The sequence below is a fragment of the Anolis sagrei genome, chromosome 10, assembly GCF_037176765.1.
Source record: "Anolis sagrei isolate rAnoSag1 chromosome 10, rAnoSag1.mat, whole genome shotgun sequence".
Classification (NCBI taxonomy): domain Eukaryota; kingdom Metazoa; phylum Chordata; class Lepidosauria; order Squamata; family Dactyloidae; genus Anolis; species Anolis sagrei.
In genome coordinates, this window is record NC_090030.1 from 10,104,838 (window position 1) to 10,125,552 (window position 20,715).

The 20,715-nt window shown below is 45.1% G+C and overlaps 1 protein-coding gene across 2 annotated transcripts in view; it reads right to left on the reverse strand.

Moving 5' to 3' along the window:
- Window positions 1–19,857, reverse strand: part of XKRX (XK related X-linked) — a 51,926-nt gene extending 32,069 nt beyond the window's left edge. The window contains exons 1-2 of one of the 2 annotated variants that reach the window (XM_067471521.1): window positions 19,586–19,857; window positions 725–3,153 (exon numbers count right to left, since the gene is read on the reverse strand). In XM_067471521.1, the coding sequence (XP_067327622.1) occupies window positions 725–1,077 (353 nt within the window). In that variant the 5' untranslated portion in view covers window positions 1,078–3,153; window positions 19,586–19,857. Of the gene's footprint in view, window positions 1–724; window positions 3,270–19,585 lie in introns of those variants that run through there. The other variant, XM_060756370.2, reaches the window with a different exon arrangement.
- Between the last annotated feature and the right edge of the window lie 858 nt (window positions 19,858–20,715).

Below are 20,715 nucleotides of genomic sequence, written 5' to 3' on the forward strand. Positions count from 1 at the left end.
TGTTTTGCATGCATTAGGACCCAAATTCAATCCTGGAAATCTTTGGGTAGAGCAGGAAAAAAGCCTGCCTGGAGACCTGGTGAGCCACAAAGTTAACCAAAAATGGACTTGATGGACCAACAGCCTGATATGGTAGAAGACTGCTGCAGTTGTGCAAATCAGGATCCATCTCTGAGTGTATGAGCTGTTTACCTCTTGCCTCAGACTCTGAGGGAAGCTCCCTCTTTGGACGCTTTTAAACAGAGGGTGGTCATCTGTGAGGGGTGTTTTGACTGTGCGTTTCCTGCATGGCAGAAAGGGGTTGGACTAGATGGCCCTTGGGATTCCTTCCAACTATGATTTCTGAAGAGGTTTGAGAAAGACTTTGACTCTGTTCCAGTGTGGACTGGATTGGATAGACCAGGCATGGGCAAACTTCGGCCCTCCAGGTGTTTTGGACTTCAACTCCCACAATTCCTAACAGCCTACCGGCTGTTAGGAATTGTGGGAGTTGAAGTCCAAAACACCTGGAGGGCTGAAGTTTGCCCATGCCTGGAGACACCTATGAATTTACTGTGTTCCTTGGTGATGCATAATGTTGAGGTGTGCAATGCATCACTAGCAATACAGTTTGGGAAAGTGGCCTTTAGGACTATACTCCTACCAATGGGCCAAGAGGGTCCAGAGCTTTGTAGATCCAAAAAGGACCTTCACACCCCACCCCCCCACCCCCCGCCTGCCTCACCTGATGAGGGGCCCCAGGAGCAGCAGGTGCATGAAGAGCACGAAGGGCTTGTCGCTGGTCAGGTCCCGGTGGACGAAGACGAGGGTGAGCTGGTCCATGACGCAGGGCACCAGCATCAGGACCAGCGTCAGGGAGAGCCAGAAGAGGTCCTCCGAGCGGCTGTAGGCCATGCTCACCACGCAGGCCGAGGCCAGCTCCCCGCAGTACAGCAGCGTGGTGAAGACGATGCCCATCGGCGGGTGGATCCGGACCACCGGATGGGATAACTTCCGCACCACCGGCCCAGGAGGCTCCTCTTCGCTCCAGGAGGGCTCTGGCCAGCGGATGATTGCGGGGTCGCCCGCCGGGTTCATGCCGGGCTAGGAGGACTGGCAGGACACACCTCTGGGTCTCCTCCGAGGGAAGCCTGGGCTGGGCTGGAGGAGCAGGACACAGGCAGAGCAGGGGTAGAGGAGTCTTCTCTCTTTCCAGAAAGCCCCACTTCTCCTTTTCGTTGATAGATCAGAAGATGGACACTTCTCTGTCCAGAAAGCCCTCCTTTTCCTTTTCACCGACAGCCCAGTCAGGGTCTCTCTCTCTCTCTTCAAAAAGCCCTTCTTCTCCTTCTCCAAGATCTCTCTCCAGAAAGCCCTCCTTCTCCTTCTCCAAGATCTCACTCCAGAAAGCCTTTTTTCTCCTCTGGATGGTTCTTGCTCCAGAAAGCCCTTCTTCTCCTTCTCCAAGATCTCTCTCCAGAAAGCCCTCCTTCTCCTTCTCCAAGATCTCACTCCAGAAAGCCCCTTTTCTCCTCTGGATGGTTCTTGCTCCAGAAAGCCCTTCTTCTCCAAGATCTCACTCCAGAAAGCCCTTCTTCTCCTTCTCCGAGATCTCACTCCAGAAAGCCCTTCTTCTCCTTCTACAAGATCTCACTCCAGAAAGCCCTTCTTCTCCTTCTCCAAGATATCTCTCCAGAAACCCTTCTTCACATCCTTCTCCAAGATCTGGATGCTTCTCTCTCCAGAAAGCCCTCCTTTCCCTTTTTTACAGAAAGCCCAGAGTCAGTCTCTCTCTCTCTCTCTCCAGAAAGCCCTTCTTCACCATCTCCAAGATCTCTTTCCAGAAAGCCCTTCTTCTCCTCCTTCTCCAAGATCTGGATGGTTCTCTTTCCAGAAAGTCCTTCTTCTCCTTCTCCAAGACCTAGGTGCTTCTCTCTCCAGAAAGCCCTGCTTTTCCTTTTTTATGGGCAGCCAAGAGTCAGGATCTCTCTCTCATTCCAGAATGCCCCTCTTCTACTTTTTATAGACAGTCCAAGATCTGGATGTTTCTCAAGATCTAGAAGCCCTTCCTTCCCTTTTTATGGGCAGATCAGGTGCAAGATCCATCTCCCTCCAGAAAGCCCTTCTTCTCCTTTTTATAGACAATCCAGGATCTGGATTCTTCTCTCTCCAGAAAGCCCTTCCTACCCTTTTTATGGCCAGATCTTTCTCTCTCCAGAAAGCCCTTCTTCTTTTTATAGACAGTCCAGAATCTGGAGCCTTCTCTTTCTAGAAAGCCCTTCTTTCCCTTTTTTTGTGGACAGTCCAAGATCTGGATGTTTCTCAAGATCTGGAAGCCCTTCCTTCCCTTTTGTGGGCAGATCAGGTGCAAAATCTTTCTTCTCTAGAAAGCCCTTCTCCTTTTTGTACAGTCTAGATCCTTCTCTCTCTAGAAAGCCCTCTTTTTCCTTTTTGTGGGCAACCCAGAGTCAGGATCTCTCTTTCTCTAGAAAGCCCTTCTTCTCCTGTTATAGATAGTCCACGATCTGGATCCTTCTCTCTCTAGAAAGCCCTTCCTCTCGTGTTATTGATAGTCCAAGATCTGGATCCTTCTCTCTCTAGAAAGCCCTTCTTCTCCTGTTATAGATAGTCCACGATCTGGATTCTTCTCTCTCTAAAAAGCCCTTCCTCTCCTGTTATAGATAGTCCAAGATCTGGATCCTTCTCTCTCTAGAAAGCCCTTCCTCTCCTGTTATAGATAGTCCAAGATCTGGATCCTTCTCTCTCCTGAAAGCCCTTCTTTTCCTTTGTATAGATAGTCCAAGATCTGGATCCTTCTCTCTCCAGAAAGCCCTTCTTTTCCTTTTGATGGACAGCCCAGAGTCCGGGTCTCTCTCTCTCTTTCCAGACAGCCCTTCCTTCCTTTTTTGGGGAAACTAGATCAGGTGCAGGATCCTTCTCCTTCCAGGTAGCCCTTCTTCTCCTTCTTCTGGGCAGATCAGAGGATGGCTCCTTGTCTCTCCAGAAAGCCCTTCTTCTCCTCCTTCGGGGCCGACCACGGGCGGAATCCCTGTTTTGCCCCAAAGCAAGCGAACCGAGCCCCAGGGAAACGTGGGAATGCCTTTCCTTTGGGGCTAGGAAGCCAAGCGGGGCGGTTCAGGGGCTTCTCCTCTCCGAAGGGCGCTTCTTCTCGGCCTGCAAAGAGAGAGGGAGGGAGGGAAAGAGAAAGAGGCGAGTCAGCGGGCAACCAGCCTTCCCTCCGCCGTCCGCCCCGTCTGTCCAGCGGAGCCCAGGAAACAGGTGTGCCTGCCTGCCTGCCTGCCTGGCCCGGGCGGCGCCGCTGGGTCCTAGTGCCTGCCGGCCTCCCTTTGGCATGAAGTCCCTGGAATGCCTTCTCCTCTTAATAGAGAACTCTAGTGCATCTACACTACAAAAAGAATGGCCCCAGCCAGTTTTAATCACTGGTTTTAAATTTGCGTCTTGTGCTTCATCTTACACCTCTCCCACACAGCTGAATAAAATCCACATTGAACTGGATTACCTGGCAGTGTGGACTCAACCCAGTTCAAAGCAGATATTGTGGATGATCTGCCTTAACATTCTGGGATGCTCCACCTCAGACATCAGAAGAACTGCAAGACCAAGAACAAGCCACAAGAGTCAAGACGAAGATCCACCCAGAGGAAAAGTGTTCTTGCCATACATCAAGGGAACCACTGACCACATAGGGAAGCTGATGAGGAAACACAACATACAAACCACCTACAGACCCACCAAGAAAATCCAACAAATGCTACGTTCAGCAAAGGACAAGAGGGATCCTCTCACTTCTGGAGGAGTCTACCGTATACCATGCAGCTGTGGACAAGTCTCCATAGGGACCAGCAAATGCAGCAGCATTGCCCAAACATGGAAGGCACTGCAGACGACTTCAACCAGAGAAGTCAGCCATAGCAGAGCACCTGATGAACCAAGCTGGACACAGCATATTATTTGAGAACACAGAAGTGCTGGACTACTCTGACACAACCATCATGTCAGACTACACAGAGAAGCCACTGAAATCCACAAGCATGTGGACAATTTCAACAGAAAGGAGGAAACCATGAAAATGAAGAAAATCTGGCTACCAGTATTAAAAAAAACTCAAAAAATACAACAGCACAACAACAGAGAGTAAACAATCAGGCACATCAAATCACTCTTAACAAAAGATTCCCCCAGGCACTTCCAAGCCATTAAATGTTAATCAAAGTGGTCAGTTGAAACATTCACACCTAGCTCCAGCAGACAAGAGCTGTTTTGTTATCTCTATTTACCATGGTCCCGGTAGCAGACACCATGGCACTCATCAACCAGAGGTTCCCAGAAGACATCACGGCTCTGTTTCACCATTTACTTTCAGTGGGACAATGAATTCTACGAACAACCCACAAGAACCTAGTGATTCCAGCCATGAAAGCCTTCGACAATACATTGATGCATTTTCAGCTTTTCCCTGGATATTTTGGTGCCTCTTGGGCATTGTTAGACGCACATGAAATAGATTATTTTTTCCAATGTTGAGGCAAGAAATTATTATTATTATTATTATTATTATTATTATCTTTATTTGTACCCCGCTAGCATCTCCCAAAGGACTCGATGCGGCTTACAAAGGCCAAGGCCTCAAAACACAACACAACAATACAAAACCTAAAGCAAATTAAAAACAGTTAAAGCAATATTAAAACAACAAGCAATAAACAATACACCAAGACACAATAAAACTGGGCCGGGCCAGAGTAATGGGTACAGAATTAAAAGTGCTGATGTGATAGGTGATATGTAAGGATTGTAGGGTAAGTGCAGTGTGCAGTGTGCACTAGTCTTAATTCTAATAAAGTGCTTCTGGGACTTGTTATTGGAGTTTTCCTATTCTGGAAAGGCACATCGGAACAGCCAGGTCTTCAAGTTCTTTCTAAAGACTGCCAATGAGGGGCCTGTCTAAGATCTTTGGGGAGGGTGTTCCAGAGTCGGGGGACCACCACAGAAAAGGCCCTGTCTCACGTCCCCACCAAACGCGCCTGCGACGCAGGCGGAATCACGAGCAGGGCCTCTCCGGATTAACGAAGTGTGCACGTGGGTTCGTAAACAGAGATGCGGTCACATAGGTAGGATGGTCCCAAACAGTTTAGACAGACACGACTACTTCTTTGCACTCTGTCAATCCCAGTTCTCTGAAATTATTATGGCTTATTATTGTCTAAAGCAGTGGTTCTCAACCTGGGGTCCCCAGATGTTTTTGCCGTACAACTCCCAGAAATCCCAGCCAGTTTACCAGCTGTTAGGATTTCTGGGAGTTAAAGGCCAAAAACATCTGGGGACCCCAGGTTGAGAACCACTGGTCTAAAGGAAGCACCCCACTAAGGCTATGCAGATACTGATGAAAACAGAATTAAAGGAGTCCAATAACACCCTTTACCAACCAGATTCCCAAATGTTTCTGTGCAAGTTGGGGTTCCAAGATGAAGGCAAAAGTCACGCAGTCAGGTCATGAGAACCCAGCATGGGACAATGCCGTCTTTCTGCAGTTGGAACACTCTTTGCCCTTCCTCGGCCTGATGGGAAGGATGATTTCCTGTTTCAACAGGCATATGTGGAAAACATTGTAAATACGAATGCATTTGAGACTTTATCTCTCTCTGGTTTATGCAGATCCCATTGACTTCCCACTGGCCATCACTCCTACCCTTTGCAAGTGCATGGGTCACTTGACAGCAGGAGGGATCCCACCTTTGGCTGCAAAATACTCACAGGAACGGTAAGTTTCCATTGAGTGGTCCAAGACAAAGGCCCCAAAAAATCTTTTATATGGACCATGGAGGGAGTCATATATTTCTTTCTATTGGCTTTCACCCAAGTACAACAATTCTTCCCATCCTTAGCTAATGGCCGGAGCTGTGTTTATGTTGCCATAGAAGCCTATGGGAGTGAGTTCAGCCTGGAAATTTCCTGATGGAGGGGGTTTGCTGTGAGAGTTTGCAGCAGGAGCTCATATCTTGCAGATTGAACCACAATACATTAATCTACACCAGGCCTGGGCAAACTTCGGCCCTCCAGGTGTTTTGGACTTCAACTCCCACAATTCATAACAGCAAGAGTCCAAAAGTAGCAGGTTAAAACCCAGAACCTCAGTCAGTAGCTGATACCAGATGAGAAACTCCTTCATGGGCACAGAAGGCTGGGCGACTTGGAAGGCACTGAACAGACTATGCTCTGGCACCATGAGATGCAGAGCCAACCTTAAGAAATGGGGCCACAAAGTGGAGTCCACGACATGTGAGTGCAGAGAAGAGCAAACCACAAATCACCTACTTCAATGCATGTGCACAATGGAGGACCTTTTGTCCTGAGTAGCCCTTCAAAAACAGCCTTTAGACAATGTTGAAAGGAAAAGAAAAATGCTTGAAATGTGCAAAGGAAAGTCTTAATCCAGACACAAATTAAAGTCTCTTACGAAGTCCCAAAAGAAACACCAGTCTTCCATCAGACAACGGATGAGGAACTAAGTTCTTAGAGCAGACACAAAGCAGATTCCATTGGAGTGAAAACATCAGTATCAGGGTCGTTGTTACCAGCGAAAGCTGACTGCTCCTGCTATTGATTTATAGCCCTGAATTCCCCACGCAGGAGGTGCTAGGGCATCTCCCAATTAGCTCAGCGTTTTTAGCAGCTATCCTAACTGAACGCCGTCTATGCTCTGTCTCTTTTCGTCTCTCTAGAAAGGTGAGCACTTTCAAACCCTCATCGTCTGATTCTTCTTCATCTGATTCCCTACTCCTCTTCCTCCTCTGAAGATAAGTAATCCCTAACACCTTCTTATAGCGACACCAGAAGCACTCCAAGTGGCCAGATACTGGTCAAAGGACATTTAATCAACTACCAAACTCACAAATTTTGTATTTTGTCTGTCTGTTTGCTTTGTTCTGTTAGAAATGTAATATAATTTGACTGGTTGTCCTGACACGACAAATAAATAAAATAAATAAACTTTGTTTGTAGTATACACACACACAACACACCTTATAACTGTATTCTCAATTTGCTTCTGACATGATAAATATACCCTGTTCTTAACTAGGAGTCATCTGTAATTGAGATGTTTGTAACTCGGGGATTGCCTGCATATGGCAGTATAGAAGGGGCCTTAAGGGTCCAGCAAAGAGAGGATGTTTGCCAAGATGAAACAGGGAAACATCACTAGCTGCCTTCTCAATGACTCACTCAGCAGCTGAAATAATGAGTGCATAACAGATTGTCTGTTCTCATATAACTGACAGTGCTGCCCTCTGCGGCCAGTGCTGCATTAGTAGTCTATAATTAGTATTATTCGTTCCAGCATTGATGACTATTTATTTACCAAGCAGAGTGCATGTGAATGATTACACGCTGCAATTTTTTGCCTTGGTGTCTTGGTTTTTAGTCCTGTTCTTGGGGTTATTCGGGGCGCAGATTCAGAAAATTGCATTGGATGCACAACATCAGCTCTAGTTTCTTAGATATAGTTATCAGACAAGCAATTTCCTATGTGGAACGAACAGAGAAACATATATTATTTGACTTGTGTCCAGTTCTGGGCACCACAATTCAAGAGAGATATTGAAAAGCTGGAATGTGTCCAGAGGAGGGCAACTAAAATGATCAAGAGTCTGGAGAACAAGCCCTATGAGGAGCGGCTTAAGGAGCTGGGCACGTTTAGCCTGAAGAAGAGAAGGCTGAGAGGAGATATGATAGCCCCGTATAATTATGTGAGAGGAAGCCACAGGGAGGAGGGAGCAAGCTTGTTTACTGCTTCCACAGAGATTAGGACAAGGAACAATGGCTTCAAACTATAAGAAAGGAGATTCCATCTGAACATTAGGAAGAACTTCCTGACTGTGAGAGCCGTTCAGCAGTGGAACTCTCTGCCCTGGAGTGTGGTGGAGGCTCCTTCTTTGGAAGCTTTTAAACAGAGGCTGGATGGCCATCTGTCAGGGGTGATTTGAATGCAATATTTCTGCTTCTTGGCAGGGGGTTGGACTGGATGGCCCATGAAGTCTCTTCCAACTCTTTGATTCCATGATTCTATGACTTTTTGTATATATAAACTGGGATTTTGTGTGTTGCAATGACTCTCTTTGGCACAATGAGAATTCCCTATACGGAGCATGCTTTGGCTCAATTGCAAACAATTGCATAAACGTGCTGCTGAAGGCTTTCATAGCTGGCCTCACTGGATTGCTGTGTGTTTTCTAGTCTGTATTATCATGTTCCAGAAGCATTCTGTCCTGACGTTTCACCCACAACCTCTGAAGATGCCTGCCATAGATGTGGGTGAAACGTCAGGAGAGAATGCTTCTGGAACATTCCCATACAGCGCAGAAAACTCACAGCAACCTAATTGCTTAAACATCTCCCTGTCTGTGGTGCAATTAATCTTGTCTGACTTTCTGGAAAATATCAGAATTACTGTGGGAGAGAAAGTTAGGGTAATAAAAAATGTCTTAAAGGGCCAAGCACCCACAAATTCAGTGTACACTTGCACTGAGGTCCCTGCAATAGAGTGACGCACTAGGACCCTGGGGAAAGCATGGCTCTGGGAGAAAATCAGTCAGTAGGACATGGGAAGATTCCAAATATAGTCACGGTCTGAAGGCAGCTGGGCATCTGAGGGAAGGCAGAGCAGAAAGCAGCCTTCAACCTGGAGGGGAACTGCATTCACCTGTGACTAATCCCTCCTCTGGCAAGATCTGGATCAAAAAGGGAGATCAGGACTTACTAGTCCAGCTCTCTGTGTTGCAATCCATCTGCGAGGATTTCTGGCTCTGAAATATTGAATAAACAGTGTGGACGAAGTGATTTCAGTCTGGCAAACCAGAATGATTATGAGTTAATGAGTCGTGGAAGCTCCTTTTTTCTGGAGGCTTTTAGGCAGAGGCTAGATGGCCATCTGTCAGGGGTGATATTTGAATGTGATTTTCCTGCTCTGTTCTGTCACGCGCTGGGCCTGTAACAGCTGTACTTTTCTATAGGACGTATACTTTAAGCCCAACAGGAAGCCAGGGGAGCCTCAAAGAGAGATTCTTAGGGATTTTTCTGAAGTGATGGTCTTTAGAGTCTTTAATGATACAACAAAGTCTTTATTATGGAACAAACAACAAATCTTCAATGGTTCAAACGACACTTCAAGGCTTTCTTAGTCTAGTCCTCAATGGACTGGTACCTGACTTTAATTAACTTTACTTTCTCTGTAAGAAAAAACCCTTGGTTGTTGGAGTGGTCCAGCATTTCTGTGTTCTCAAATAATATGCTGCGTCCAGGTTGGTTCATCAGGTGCTCTGCTATGGCTGACTTCTTTGGTTGACTTAGTCTGCAGCGCTCTTATGTTCCTTGATTCGTGTTTGGGCAATGCTGCGTTTGGTGGTCCCTGTGTAGACTTGTCCACAGCTCCTGCAGGGGAGAGAGGGTCCCTCTTGTACTTTGCTGAACGTAGCATTTGTTGGATGTTCTTAGTGGGGCTGTAGGTAGTTTGTAGCTTGTGTTCCCTCTGCTGTCAGTGGTTCCCTTGATGTCTGGTAAGAACACTTTTCCTCTGCCACTCCTTTGCGATGGTTACTTTTATAGTCACAGCGGTATGTGGCTTTAGGTGTGTCTTGGATCATAGTCCCAAAGTTTGCAGCACCACTGATTTTTTTAAAAAAGTAGAAGAAAGCATTTTAGGTGCTCTTGGACATAATGTTAGAATCATTTTCATAAATCCAATTGATAATGGGTTGTTGTAGATTTTTCAGGTTATATGACTATGTTCTGGAAGCATTCTCTTCTGACGTTTCGCCTGCATCTATAGCAAGCATCCTCAGAGGGTGTGAGGTCTGTTAGAACCTAGGAAAATTGGGTTTATATATCTGTGGAAAGTCCAGGGTGCGAGAAAGAACTCTTGCCTGTTGGAGGTAGGTGTGAATGTTTCAATTGGCCACCTTGATTAGCATTTGATGGTTTCAGTCTGGCAAACCAGAATGATTATGAGCAGAGGGGGCCTAGGTAATTTTCAATGGTAAGCAAACAGTATTTTGGTGCCCCCCCCCCCCAACCAATCATTGATATATATTTTCTGTTCGTCGTTGAAGTTCTGTGTGCCATATTTGGTTCAATTCCATCATTGGTGGAGTTCAGAATGCTCTTTGATTGTAGGTTAACTATACATCCCAGTAACTACACTTGCTGCACTTGCTTCCTTGCCTGGCCCGCTTTTGGTCCGGAGGCGTGCCTGAAGACCCCGGCGTGTGCACCAAAAGTCACCTCTTCTCCTGACTTTCTCCTCAGCCATTGGGACTGAGAGAAAGAGAGAGAGAGAGAGAGAGAGGTGGAGATGCCCACTTTTAAAACTCTAAAATCAGGACAGTAACGAAAGAACATTCATAAAACAGGGGAATTCCAGACAGGAAATAAACAGGATCAGCTAACACCTCCCAACAAAGGATTCCCTCAGTCAGGAAGCAGCCAGGCTTTGAGGCTGCAATGCCATTAAATGCTAATCAAGGTGGCCAACTGCAACATTCACACTTGCCACCAACAGACAAGAGTTCTTCTACCCTGGACATTCCACAGATACATAAACCTCAGTTGTCTAGTTTCCATCAGACCCAGAGGCGGTCCTAGGTAATTTTCAATGGTAAGCAAACAATATCCCCCCCCCCCCCCAATCACTTATATATATATTTCTGTTCATTGTGGGAGTTCTGTGTGCCATATTTAGTTCAATTCCATCATTGGTGGAGTTCAGAATGCTCTTTGATTGTAGGTGAACTATACATCCCAGTAACTACAACTCACATATGTCAAGGTCTATTTCCCCCAAAAGCGCCTCAAGAGCACCCCTGGGAAAAATCAACTATACTGCAAATGCTTACTTTGTGTAATGGGTTGAGCCGCCCCTCAATCTCTGAGGATGCCTGCCAAAGAAGTGGGTGAAATGGCAAGAGAGAATGTTTCTGGAACATGCCCATACATCCCGGAACACTCACAACAACCCAGTGTCCTTATTCTTTGTAATAAGAACTGCAGATCCTCTGTAGATGCCAGCCACAGATGTGGGTGAAATGTCAGGAGAAAATGGTGTTAGAACACGGCCATACAGCCCAGAAATCACACAACACCCAAGAACTGCATTATATGATCAATGCAGACTCATTCATTGCTTTGAATGGAATTATGTGTGTGTACACTAACCATATAATACGGTTTCAAATTGCATAGGGTTGCTGGAAGGCCTTGTAGCACTTACCTTTACCCCCAAAACCATGCTAGCCAATCAGCATCTTCCCCAAGACAAGTACTTCGCTGCAACTAGTAGTGTGCTGGTACAGCTGTACCAGAAGCTCCTACTTTATTTGCTTTGTATTAAGTGTTTGCTTGCAGCCCAAAGCTTGGGATTTTGCAGAAGGGTGGCTTCCTGTTAAAGTTTGCAGTTATAGGGCAGGCCACCTATCCATCATCATTAGGTTCCTTTGTTCCGCCCCCTTTTTGGGTTTTGGAAGAAAGGGATCCATTTTCAGTCAGTCATAGACAAGGAAGCTAGTCTATAGGACGCAGACCAGCTCGTCCCGTAGGAAAAGCTTCATTCCTCATGATCATCCGGGGACCATCCGGGGACCATCCGGTGATCATCTGGGGATCATTCAGGGAAATAGAAAGAGAAGGAAAAGATCCCAGAGGCTCTGGCTGAGAGCTCACAGCCTCACAGCACCAGAGGGGGAAACAACCCTGAAGTTCCCACAGACAGCATTACAGAACCACGGAATTCCAACTGAAAGATCTTCAAGCCTTGGCTGGTAGGTTTACTCGATGTCCAAGACGCATTTGGGATCGGTAGTAAGACCTAGACCAGCGAGGCCCAGGAGAGATTATAAAGGGTTCTTCCTCATGCTGAGAAAGTACAGTTAATCCAAGTCAGTGCCGGACTAGAATAAGAAAGCCTTGAAGTGTTATTTGAAGATTTGTTATTTGTTCCTTAATAAAGACTTTGTTGTACCATTAAAGACTAAAGTCCATCACTTCAGGAAATCCCTAAGAATCTCTCTTTGAGGCACCCCAGCTTCCCACTGGGTTTAAAGTATACGTCCTATAGAATAAAGGCAATTTGTTCAGACCCAGTGCGTGACAGAACAAGTAGCAAAGTTCAACTTGTACTTTTTGTGCCACTACAGCGGTGTTTCTCAACCTTCCTAATACTGTGACCCCTTAATACAGTTCCTCATGTTGTGGTGACCCCCAACCATAACATTATTTTGTTTACTACATTCATAACTGTAATTTTGCTACTGTTATGAATTGTAATGTAAATATCTGATATGCAGGATGTATTTTCATGCACTGGACCAAATTGGGCAGAAATACCCAATAAGCTCAAATTCGAATACTGGTGGGATTGGGGAGGGACTGATTTTGTCGTTTGGTACTTGTAGTTGCTGGGATTTATAGTTAACCTACAATCAAAGAATATTCTGAACTCCACCAACGATGAAATTGAACCAAACTTGGCACACAGAACTCCCATGACCAACAGAAAATACTGGAAGTGTTTGGTGGGCACTGACCTTGAGTTTTGGTGTTGTAGTTCACCTACATCCAGAGAGCACTGTGATGGATCTGGACCAAACTTGGCACGAGTACTCAATATGCCCAAATGTGAACAGTGGTGGAGTTTGTGGAGAATAGACCTTGACATTTGGGAGTTGTAGTTGCTGGGATTTATAGTTCACCTATAATCAAAGAACATTCTGAACTCCACCAACGATCGAATTGGGCCAGAATTCTCACACGGAACCCCTATGACCAACAGAAAATACTATGTTTTCTTATGGTCTTTGGTGACCCCTCTGATACCTCCTCATGACCCCTCCAGGGGTCCCGACTCCCAGGTTGAGAAACACTACAGCTTGGGGTGTGTAAGGAGTCAGAAAATATTTTTTGTGGACTAAAGCCTCCAGGATCTCCAGCCAAACCATACTTTCCAAGCTCTCTTACGTCTGCAGGAGCAAGAAAGGGGCGTGAAGGCATGCTAATAGGCATTTGAGAGGCATGGTAGTGTGCAAATGTCAGGCATCTCAAACAGATGCGAAAGTTGGACGGGCAGGGGAAATCTGGCCACTCTTGCCTCCCCCCGCCTCCCAACTTCCACTCTCATTCTGAGTAGAAATCAAGGTCGGCCAACAAATGGGGACAGCGAGTTACAGGCTGGGAGTTCAAGCCAAGGGATTAGATCCTAAACGTCTTTGGCAGCTGGCCTCCATGGAGAAAGCAACCTTGGCAGCCATCTTTGGCTCTCCCTCTTCTCCATTAGTCATGGTATTGTACAACGTGTCCTAGTGTTCCTTCCATCATGAGCAGCATCCTTTGTAAATATACAATAGAGGTCTGCAAAGTGGCTGGAGTCTGATTAGTACTTTGTTACAAAGATTCAGATAGCCCCCACTTTATTTTCCAAAGATTCGGAGGGCTCCCATTTCATAATCCAAATCTCCGAAGATTCGTAGTTGTTTAATTAAGATGTGTTCCATTAGTGGCAATGGGGAGATTTTCAAGGCTTGTTTCTCTGTCATTTTTATGGCTATCGAGATAAAATTTGCCACACCTGTAGGCAACATTAACAATTTTATGTCCACCAAGTTTCAGAATGTTTTGACAATCCCTTGATTTTTATGATTTTTTAAAGTTTTTACAAATATCCCCTTGAATTTCTGTACAATGAGACAACATAAGCAGGGCATCAATCCTGCAAAGTTTCCAAAAGATTTGACCATCTACTGAATTTAAAGATTTTTTTAAAAAAAATTGAATTAAAAATTATTTTTAAATAACTATAGCTTGAAAGGCTCCAAAACCACAAATCTTTACTAATATCTTCGAAATATTTCAAAGCAGTGTTTCTCAACCTGGGGGTCGGGACCCCTGCGGGGGTTGCAAGGTGGTGTCAAAGGGGTCGCCGAAGACCATCAGAGAAAACAGTGTTTTCTGTTGGTCATGGGGGTTCTGTGTGGGAAGTTTGGTCCAATTCTAGCATTGGTAGGGTTCAGATTGCTCTTTGATTGTAGGTGAACTATAAATCCCAGTAACTGCAACTCCCAAATGTCATGGTCTATTTCCCCCAAACTCCACTAGTGTTCACATTTGGGAATGTTGAGTATTTGTGCCAGCTTTGGCCCATATCCATTATTGTTTGAGTCCACAGTGCTGTCTGGATGTAGGTGAACTAGAACTCCGAAACTCAAGGTCAATCCCCACCAAACCATTCCAGTATTTTCTGTTAGTCATGGGAATTCTGTGTGTCAAGTTTGATTCAATTCCATCATTGGTGGAGTTCAGGATACTCTTTGATTGTAGGTGAACTATAAATCCCTGCAACTACAACTCCCAAATGACAAAATCAACCCCCCTCAACCCCATTTGGGTGTATTGGGTATTTGTGCCAAATTTGGTTCAGTGATCAGATATTTACATGACGATTCATAACAATAGCAAAATTACAGTTATGAATTAGCAACAAAAATAATTTTATGGTTAGGGGTCAACACAACATGAGTAACTGTATTAAGGGGTCGCAGCATTAGGAAGGTTGAGAACCACTGTTTCAGAGGCTTCTGTTTGTTTCGTAATGCTTTGGAGAGGGTCTCGTTCCGATTAGCAATTTGGAGATTTGTATTAATGAATCCTGCAAATCTTCAAATTATGAAATGGAGCTCTGAAGCTTTGCACACCCCTAATATGCAATGTGGCCCAATGCTCCCCGGAACCGTCTATAGCAGTGGTTCCCAACCATTTCTTTTTTTTACCAGGGCCTGCTTAATCAGGGATTACTTTGACCAGGGACCACTCTCCAACATTAATACCAAAAGAGTTACAAATCAGTTTTTGGTGAACTTTAGATTCAGTTTGGTTATTTGGGGTGCTGATACAGAAAATGGCATTGGATAGACCAAGTCTAGTTTCTGATACAGAACATATGCCATCCAGTAGTCACCAGTACAAGCCGCTGGTGGCACAGTAAGTTAAAGCACTGAGCTGCTTAACTTACTGACTGACAGGTCGCAGGTCCAAATCTGGGGAGAGGAGTGAGCTCCCGCTGTTAGCCCCAGCTTCTGCCAACCTAGCAGTTCAAAAACATGCAAATGTGTGTAGATAAATAGGGACTGCTCCGGTGGGAAGGTAACAGTGCTCCATGCAGTCATGCTGGCCACATGATCTTGCTGGTGTCTACAGACAACACTGGTTCTTCAGCTTAGAAATGGAGATGTGCACTAACCCCCAGAATCAGACACAACTGGACTTAATGTCAGGGTAAAACCTTTACCTTTACTAACCTAGTTGCCATTTGCTCGCTCACAGAAAGCCATATTTAATACCCTAGAGCTGATGTGGTAGTAGTAATCTTTCATGGGTTCTCAGCCTCTCCCCTCCCAACATCCCTGTTGCCTTGGCACTATAAGAGGGTTTTGTGAGACCAGTTGCTCTTGTTGCCGCATGGTTTCGAGGCAATGGTGTAGTAATGGTGAGGCCATGGATCATATTTTCGTTCATGTGGACCACTGGTGGTTCACGGACCACAGGTTGGGAACCACTGGTCTATAGCAATCCTTCTAGGGCTGCTCAGCTTGCAATAATCAGAAAAATGAGAAAAAATTTCCAGCAGCAAATGCTTGCAGTTGTTCTCTCCAAGACATTTCCCCCTTCCACACCTGGATATGTCACATGACCTGTCCTACACCTTCTTGATTTTGGCCTCAGGCACATTGGGAGATGGACACCACCTTGAAAACATTATAAAGAGGATCATCTTCCACAATCTTTTAGCTAATGTTGACCATGGGATTCGAGGCATGGAGTCTTTCCAACTGAACATCCACTTTGCGTCTGCATCTGGCTGGTAAAGTTACGTTTTTCTACTCCAAGTCCAAGCCCTTTCCCCTACAAAAGGATCCTTCCAGGCAGCAACCAGCCAGGTTTTGAAGCTGCAAGGCCATTCAATGCTAATCAAGGTGGCCAACTGCAACATTCACATTTGCCTCAAGCAGGCAAGAGTTCTTTCTCCCACCCTGGGCATCATTCCACAGATATATAAACCTCGCTTGCCTAGTTTCCAGCAGACCTCACAACCTTTGAGGATGCCTGCCATAGATGTGGGTAGAACGTCAGGAGAGAATGCTTCTGGAACATGGTCCGGAAAACTCACAGCAATCTTTCCCCACCTTAGCCATAGTTAAATAGAGAAGGAGGAGGAGAGACCAAACCTTGGAAACAGCAGGGAAGTTGTCAACATACCCTCCCAATCCAAATGCTTAAAACACCATATATCACCCCAGCAAATCCTATGCAAACAGAATCTAATTGTTGGTGACACATCTAAAAGCTAAACTTTAACTACGTCCTTTTTGACCGGCTCTTGTTCTCTTCTGGATTGAGCAGGCCAGCGGACGGTTGCTCCTTTCAACAGCTTGGTTCTTATCAGGAGCCTCTCTCCCTTGCCAACTGTGCTTCCTTCTCTAGTGAGAGAAGCTTTTATCTTTTCGGTGCCAGACTGGAAATGCTGCTTTCTCCAAGTTATCATTAATGGCCAGACTTGGCAAGAGGGAAAAGGAGAATTTAAAGGGGCCAAGCAATTAAAGTCCTGCCTCTTCAACCTGCTGTACAACTAACTGCAACACAACAGGCGGAAATGGAAACATTCAACTGGATGAATGTCTCATGGTCAAAGTTACAGGAATCTAACCATTTTTGTTGATATTACAGGGCTTATTTAAACTTGTGCGCCAACTGCGCCCATACCTTGGGAAGTCTGACTTGGCCATGGTAGTCCACGCTCTGGTTACATCCCGTATAGACTACTGCAACGCTCTCTACGTGGGGTTGCCTTTGAAGACTGTCCAGAAGCTTCAAATGGTCCAACGCTCGGCAGCCAGGTTATTAACAGGAGCGGCACTCAGGGAGCATACAACCCCTCTACTGGGCCAGCTCCACTGGCTGCCAGTTTGCTACCGGGCACAATTCAAAGTGCTGGCTTTAGCCTATAAAGCCCTAAACGGTTCTGGCCCAACTTACCTGTCCTCCTATGAACCATCTAGGACGTTAAGATTGCCTGGGGAGGCCCTGCTCTCGGTCCCGCCTGCATTACAAGTATGGTTGGTGGGGACGAGAGACAGGGTCTTCTCTGTGGTGGCCCCTTGGCTGTGGAACGCCCTCCCTACAGAAATTAGATCGGCCCCCTCCTTGCTAGCATTTCGGAGGAAATTGAAGACCTGGCTGTTTGAGCAGGCATTTGAATAGGCAGTGTAACTAATATAGAAATATGGAACAACTGGATGACGAGACTGGATCTTGATTTTAACTATGAGACAATATGAGATGTTGATGTTTATTGATTGTTATAATTGTTATTTTTTAAACTGTTCCCAACTGTTTTTATCATGTTTTATGTATTGTATTGTTGTTGTGAACTGCTCTGAGTCACCCTGAGGGCTGAGAAGAGCGGTATAAAAATGCAGTAAATAAATAATAAATAAATATGTACTTATACATATAAATTACTATATGCACATTTTAATTATAGATGGCTTTCCTTTATGATAATACATTCCCTCTTCATTGACAGTGTATCGTCTGATTCATGTATACATAAATTGGAGGCAGAGGTTGCCGGGAAATTATTATATTTCCTGAAACCAAAACCATTATTTACCTTCTAGCTGGCTTTTAATGAATGGGTTTTGTAGTTTCTTTTACTTATTTACTTTCAAGTAGTTTCTTTCAAGTAGTTTCTAATACTATTGTGTTTTCATATATTGTGTATTTTTAATGATATGATTATGTGCATTAAAAAGGCCGGGCTTTAGCACAGCAGGTTAACCACCAGCTGCAGTAAATCTTGCCAACCAAAAGGTTGACAGTTCAAAGCCCGTGTCGGGGTGAGCTCCTGGCCTTCAACTCAGCTTCTGCCTACTTAGCAGTTCGAAAACAAATGTGAGTAGATTTTTTTTCAAGTCAGGAGCAGTTTGAGAAGTCGCTTCTGGTGTGAGAGAATTGGCCATCTGCAAGGACGTTGCCCAGCGGACACCCAGATGTTTGATGTTTTATCATCCTTGTGGTGGGCTTCTCTCATATCCCCGCATGGGGAGCAGGAGCTGACAGAGGGAGCTCAACCCATTCTCTCTGGATTCAAACCGCTGACCTGTTGGTCATCAGTCCTGGTGGCACAAAGGTTTAACTCATTGCACCACTGAAGGCTCCATGTGAGTAGATAAATAGGTACCACTTTACAGCCGGGAGGTATTTAATGCACCCATAAGGCAATGCCAGAAAAATGCTGGCAATTCGATCAAGGAGGGAGTTTACAAACAAAAGTTCTTCAGCAGATAAAGTGGAGTGACAGCACCCCCTGGTGGAAGGAATCGAGCACAGCCTCCAAGATGCCGAAGATGGGAAAGCCTATATATACCTCTATCTATGTACAGTTATCTGTCCTGTCATCGAATACCGGCACTGAATGTTTGCCATATATGTGTTGAATATAGGGCTGAACATAAATACTATAATTAAGTAAATAAAGAAATGTTGTTGTCACTATTTGCACCTTCTTTATTTTGGTTTGCTGTGATCTACTTTGAGTGCCAGCTTTAGGTGAAGGTAAAATATAAATAAAAAAAGAAGTGCATGAATCCACTTGCACACATGTGCGTGCACACACACACACACATATATATAGCCACTATGTCAGGCATGTAGCCGGGGGGGGGGGGGGGGGGGGGCTTGAGGGGCTTCAGCCCCCCCCCCCGAAATTCTCATGGTGGTTCGCGAAAAGGCCTTATTGGTGCATTATTTAAACTGTTATGTTTATTCATATCATGATCTGATCACCATACTCAATATATCCCATATGCATGGGGGTACTGGGGTAATGATACAAAAGGTTTGCTAGGCTAGACCCTCTTTCACTCAGACTCAGCCCCCTCCCCCCCCCCGAAACTCAGCCCCCCCCCCCCCGAACCCTGGCTACGGGCTTGCACTATGTAGTACACTTTCTTTATCACATTAATTATATTAATGGGCATACTCCCTTCTTAGAGGGAGTTTACTTCCTGGTGAAAATGATAACAACATAGACTTTTTACATCTCCAGTTCTGAAGATGCTTCGCCAACAGCAAAACCAGGAAGTAAAATCATGGAATCATGCCAATTCCTATCATCGCCAACACATAATTCCTCCAAAGGTAAGAGAATAGGACTCTACAAATCTAAGACACAGATGGGAGGCTCACTTTTAAATAGATGCCATTATGATTTGCCATGAGATAGCTCATCTTTCCCTTTCTTAGGGCAGCTATATATTCAGCATCTATTTCATTTTGCTCTTTCAGGCCCCTTCTACACTGCCATATAACCCTGATTATCAAAGCAGGAGCACATTATCTGCTTTGAACTGGATTATATGAGTCTACACTGTCATATAATCCAGTTCAAAGCAGATAATCTGGATTTTATATGGTAGTGTAGAAGGGGCCTGAGATGAATGTAGGGGCAAAACTGTCAAGTGTTGCCTGTTGTTATTATTATTACCTGTTCAGTTCAGTCTTCCATCCTCCTTGACAAACACTGGAAGAAGAAGGGAGGGGAAGCGGGCGCTTAAAATGTGTACACAGTTTAAAACGATGCTTGCTTGCTTGCTTGCTTGCAGATAGATGGATGAAGTCCAGATCTGGCTATATATCACTCTGCCTCTTCCGAATCCATCTCAAGATGGGTAGTCTCCAAGAAAAACACATGGAAACATGGAGAGATGCTATTTTTTAAAAAAGGTCCAAGCCAGTTAACAGGAAGCGTTTGTTCTCAACTTAAGAGACTGAATTCTACTACAGAGAGTCTCCTTGGCAACCGTTCCTATGGAAACCCAGAACCAGTCCTGCATCACCAGGCAAGCTGGAAGGACCAGATGACGCATCCTAAGGCGGGCATCAGACAGGAATACGACTGAAATAATTCTGGTTTGGATAGACAACTCCAGCACCAGCTTTCCAACATTTCTTCTGAAAGCTGAGCATGGATTATAACTAGCTGGGCACTTTCGGGAACCGTAGCTCAACCCAGATACTTATCTCTTGGCTTCCGGCTATGTAACCCGATGCATGTTCCAAATTAGAGTCACAAACAAAACTGCCATGGTTGCTGTGGTTATGACTACCACTTTTATTCTGTCTTCTTCCCAGATTGGGACAAACACATCACAAAGTAAAATGGAAGTAAATTAAAGTAAAGGTAAATGTTTCTCCTGACGTTAAATCTAATTGCGTCCGACTCTGGGGGATGGTGACCATCTCCATTTCTAAGCCAAAGAGCCGGCGTTGTCCATAGACACCTCCTAGGTTATGTGGGCAGCATGATTGCATGGAGTGCCGTTACCTTCCCATAGAAGCAGTACCTATTGATCCACTCACATTAGCATGTTTTCAAACTGCAAGATTGGCAGAAGCTGGAACTAATACTGGGAGCTCACTCCGCTTCCTGGATTCGAACTGCCAACCTTTTGGTCAGCAAGTTCAGCACCTCAGCAGTTTGACCAGTTGTGCCACCAGAGGACCTAAGTAGAATTAGAAATATACAAAATCTTGCAGCTTCCAGAGAGCATATTTAGTTTGCAAAAATTGTGTTTTGGTCAAAGACGAATAGCCCCGTCATAAAAATACATCGCA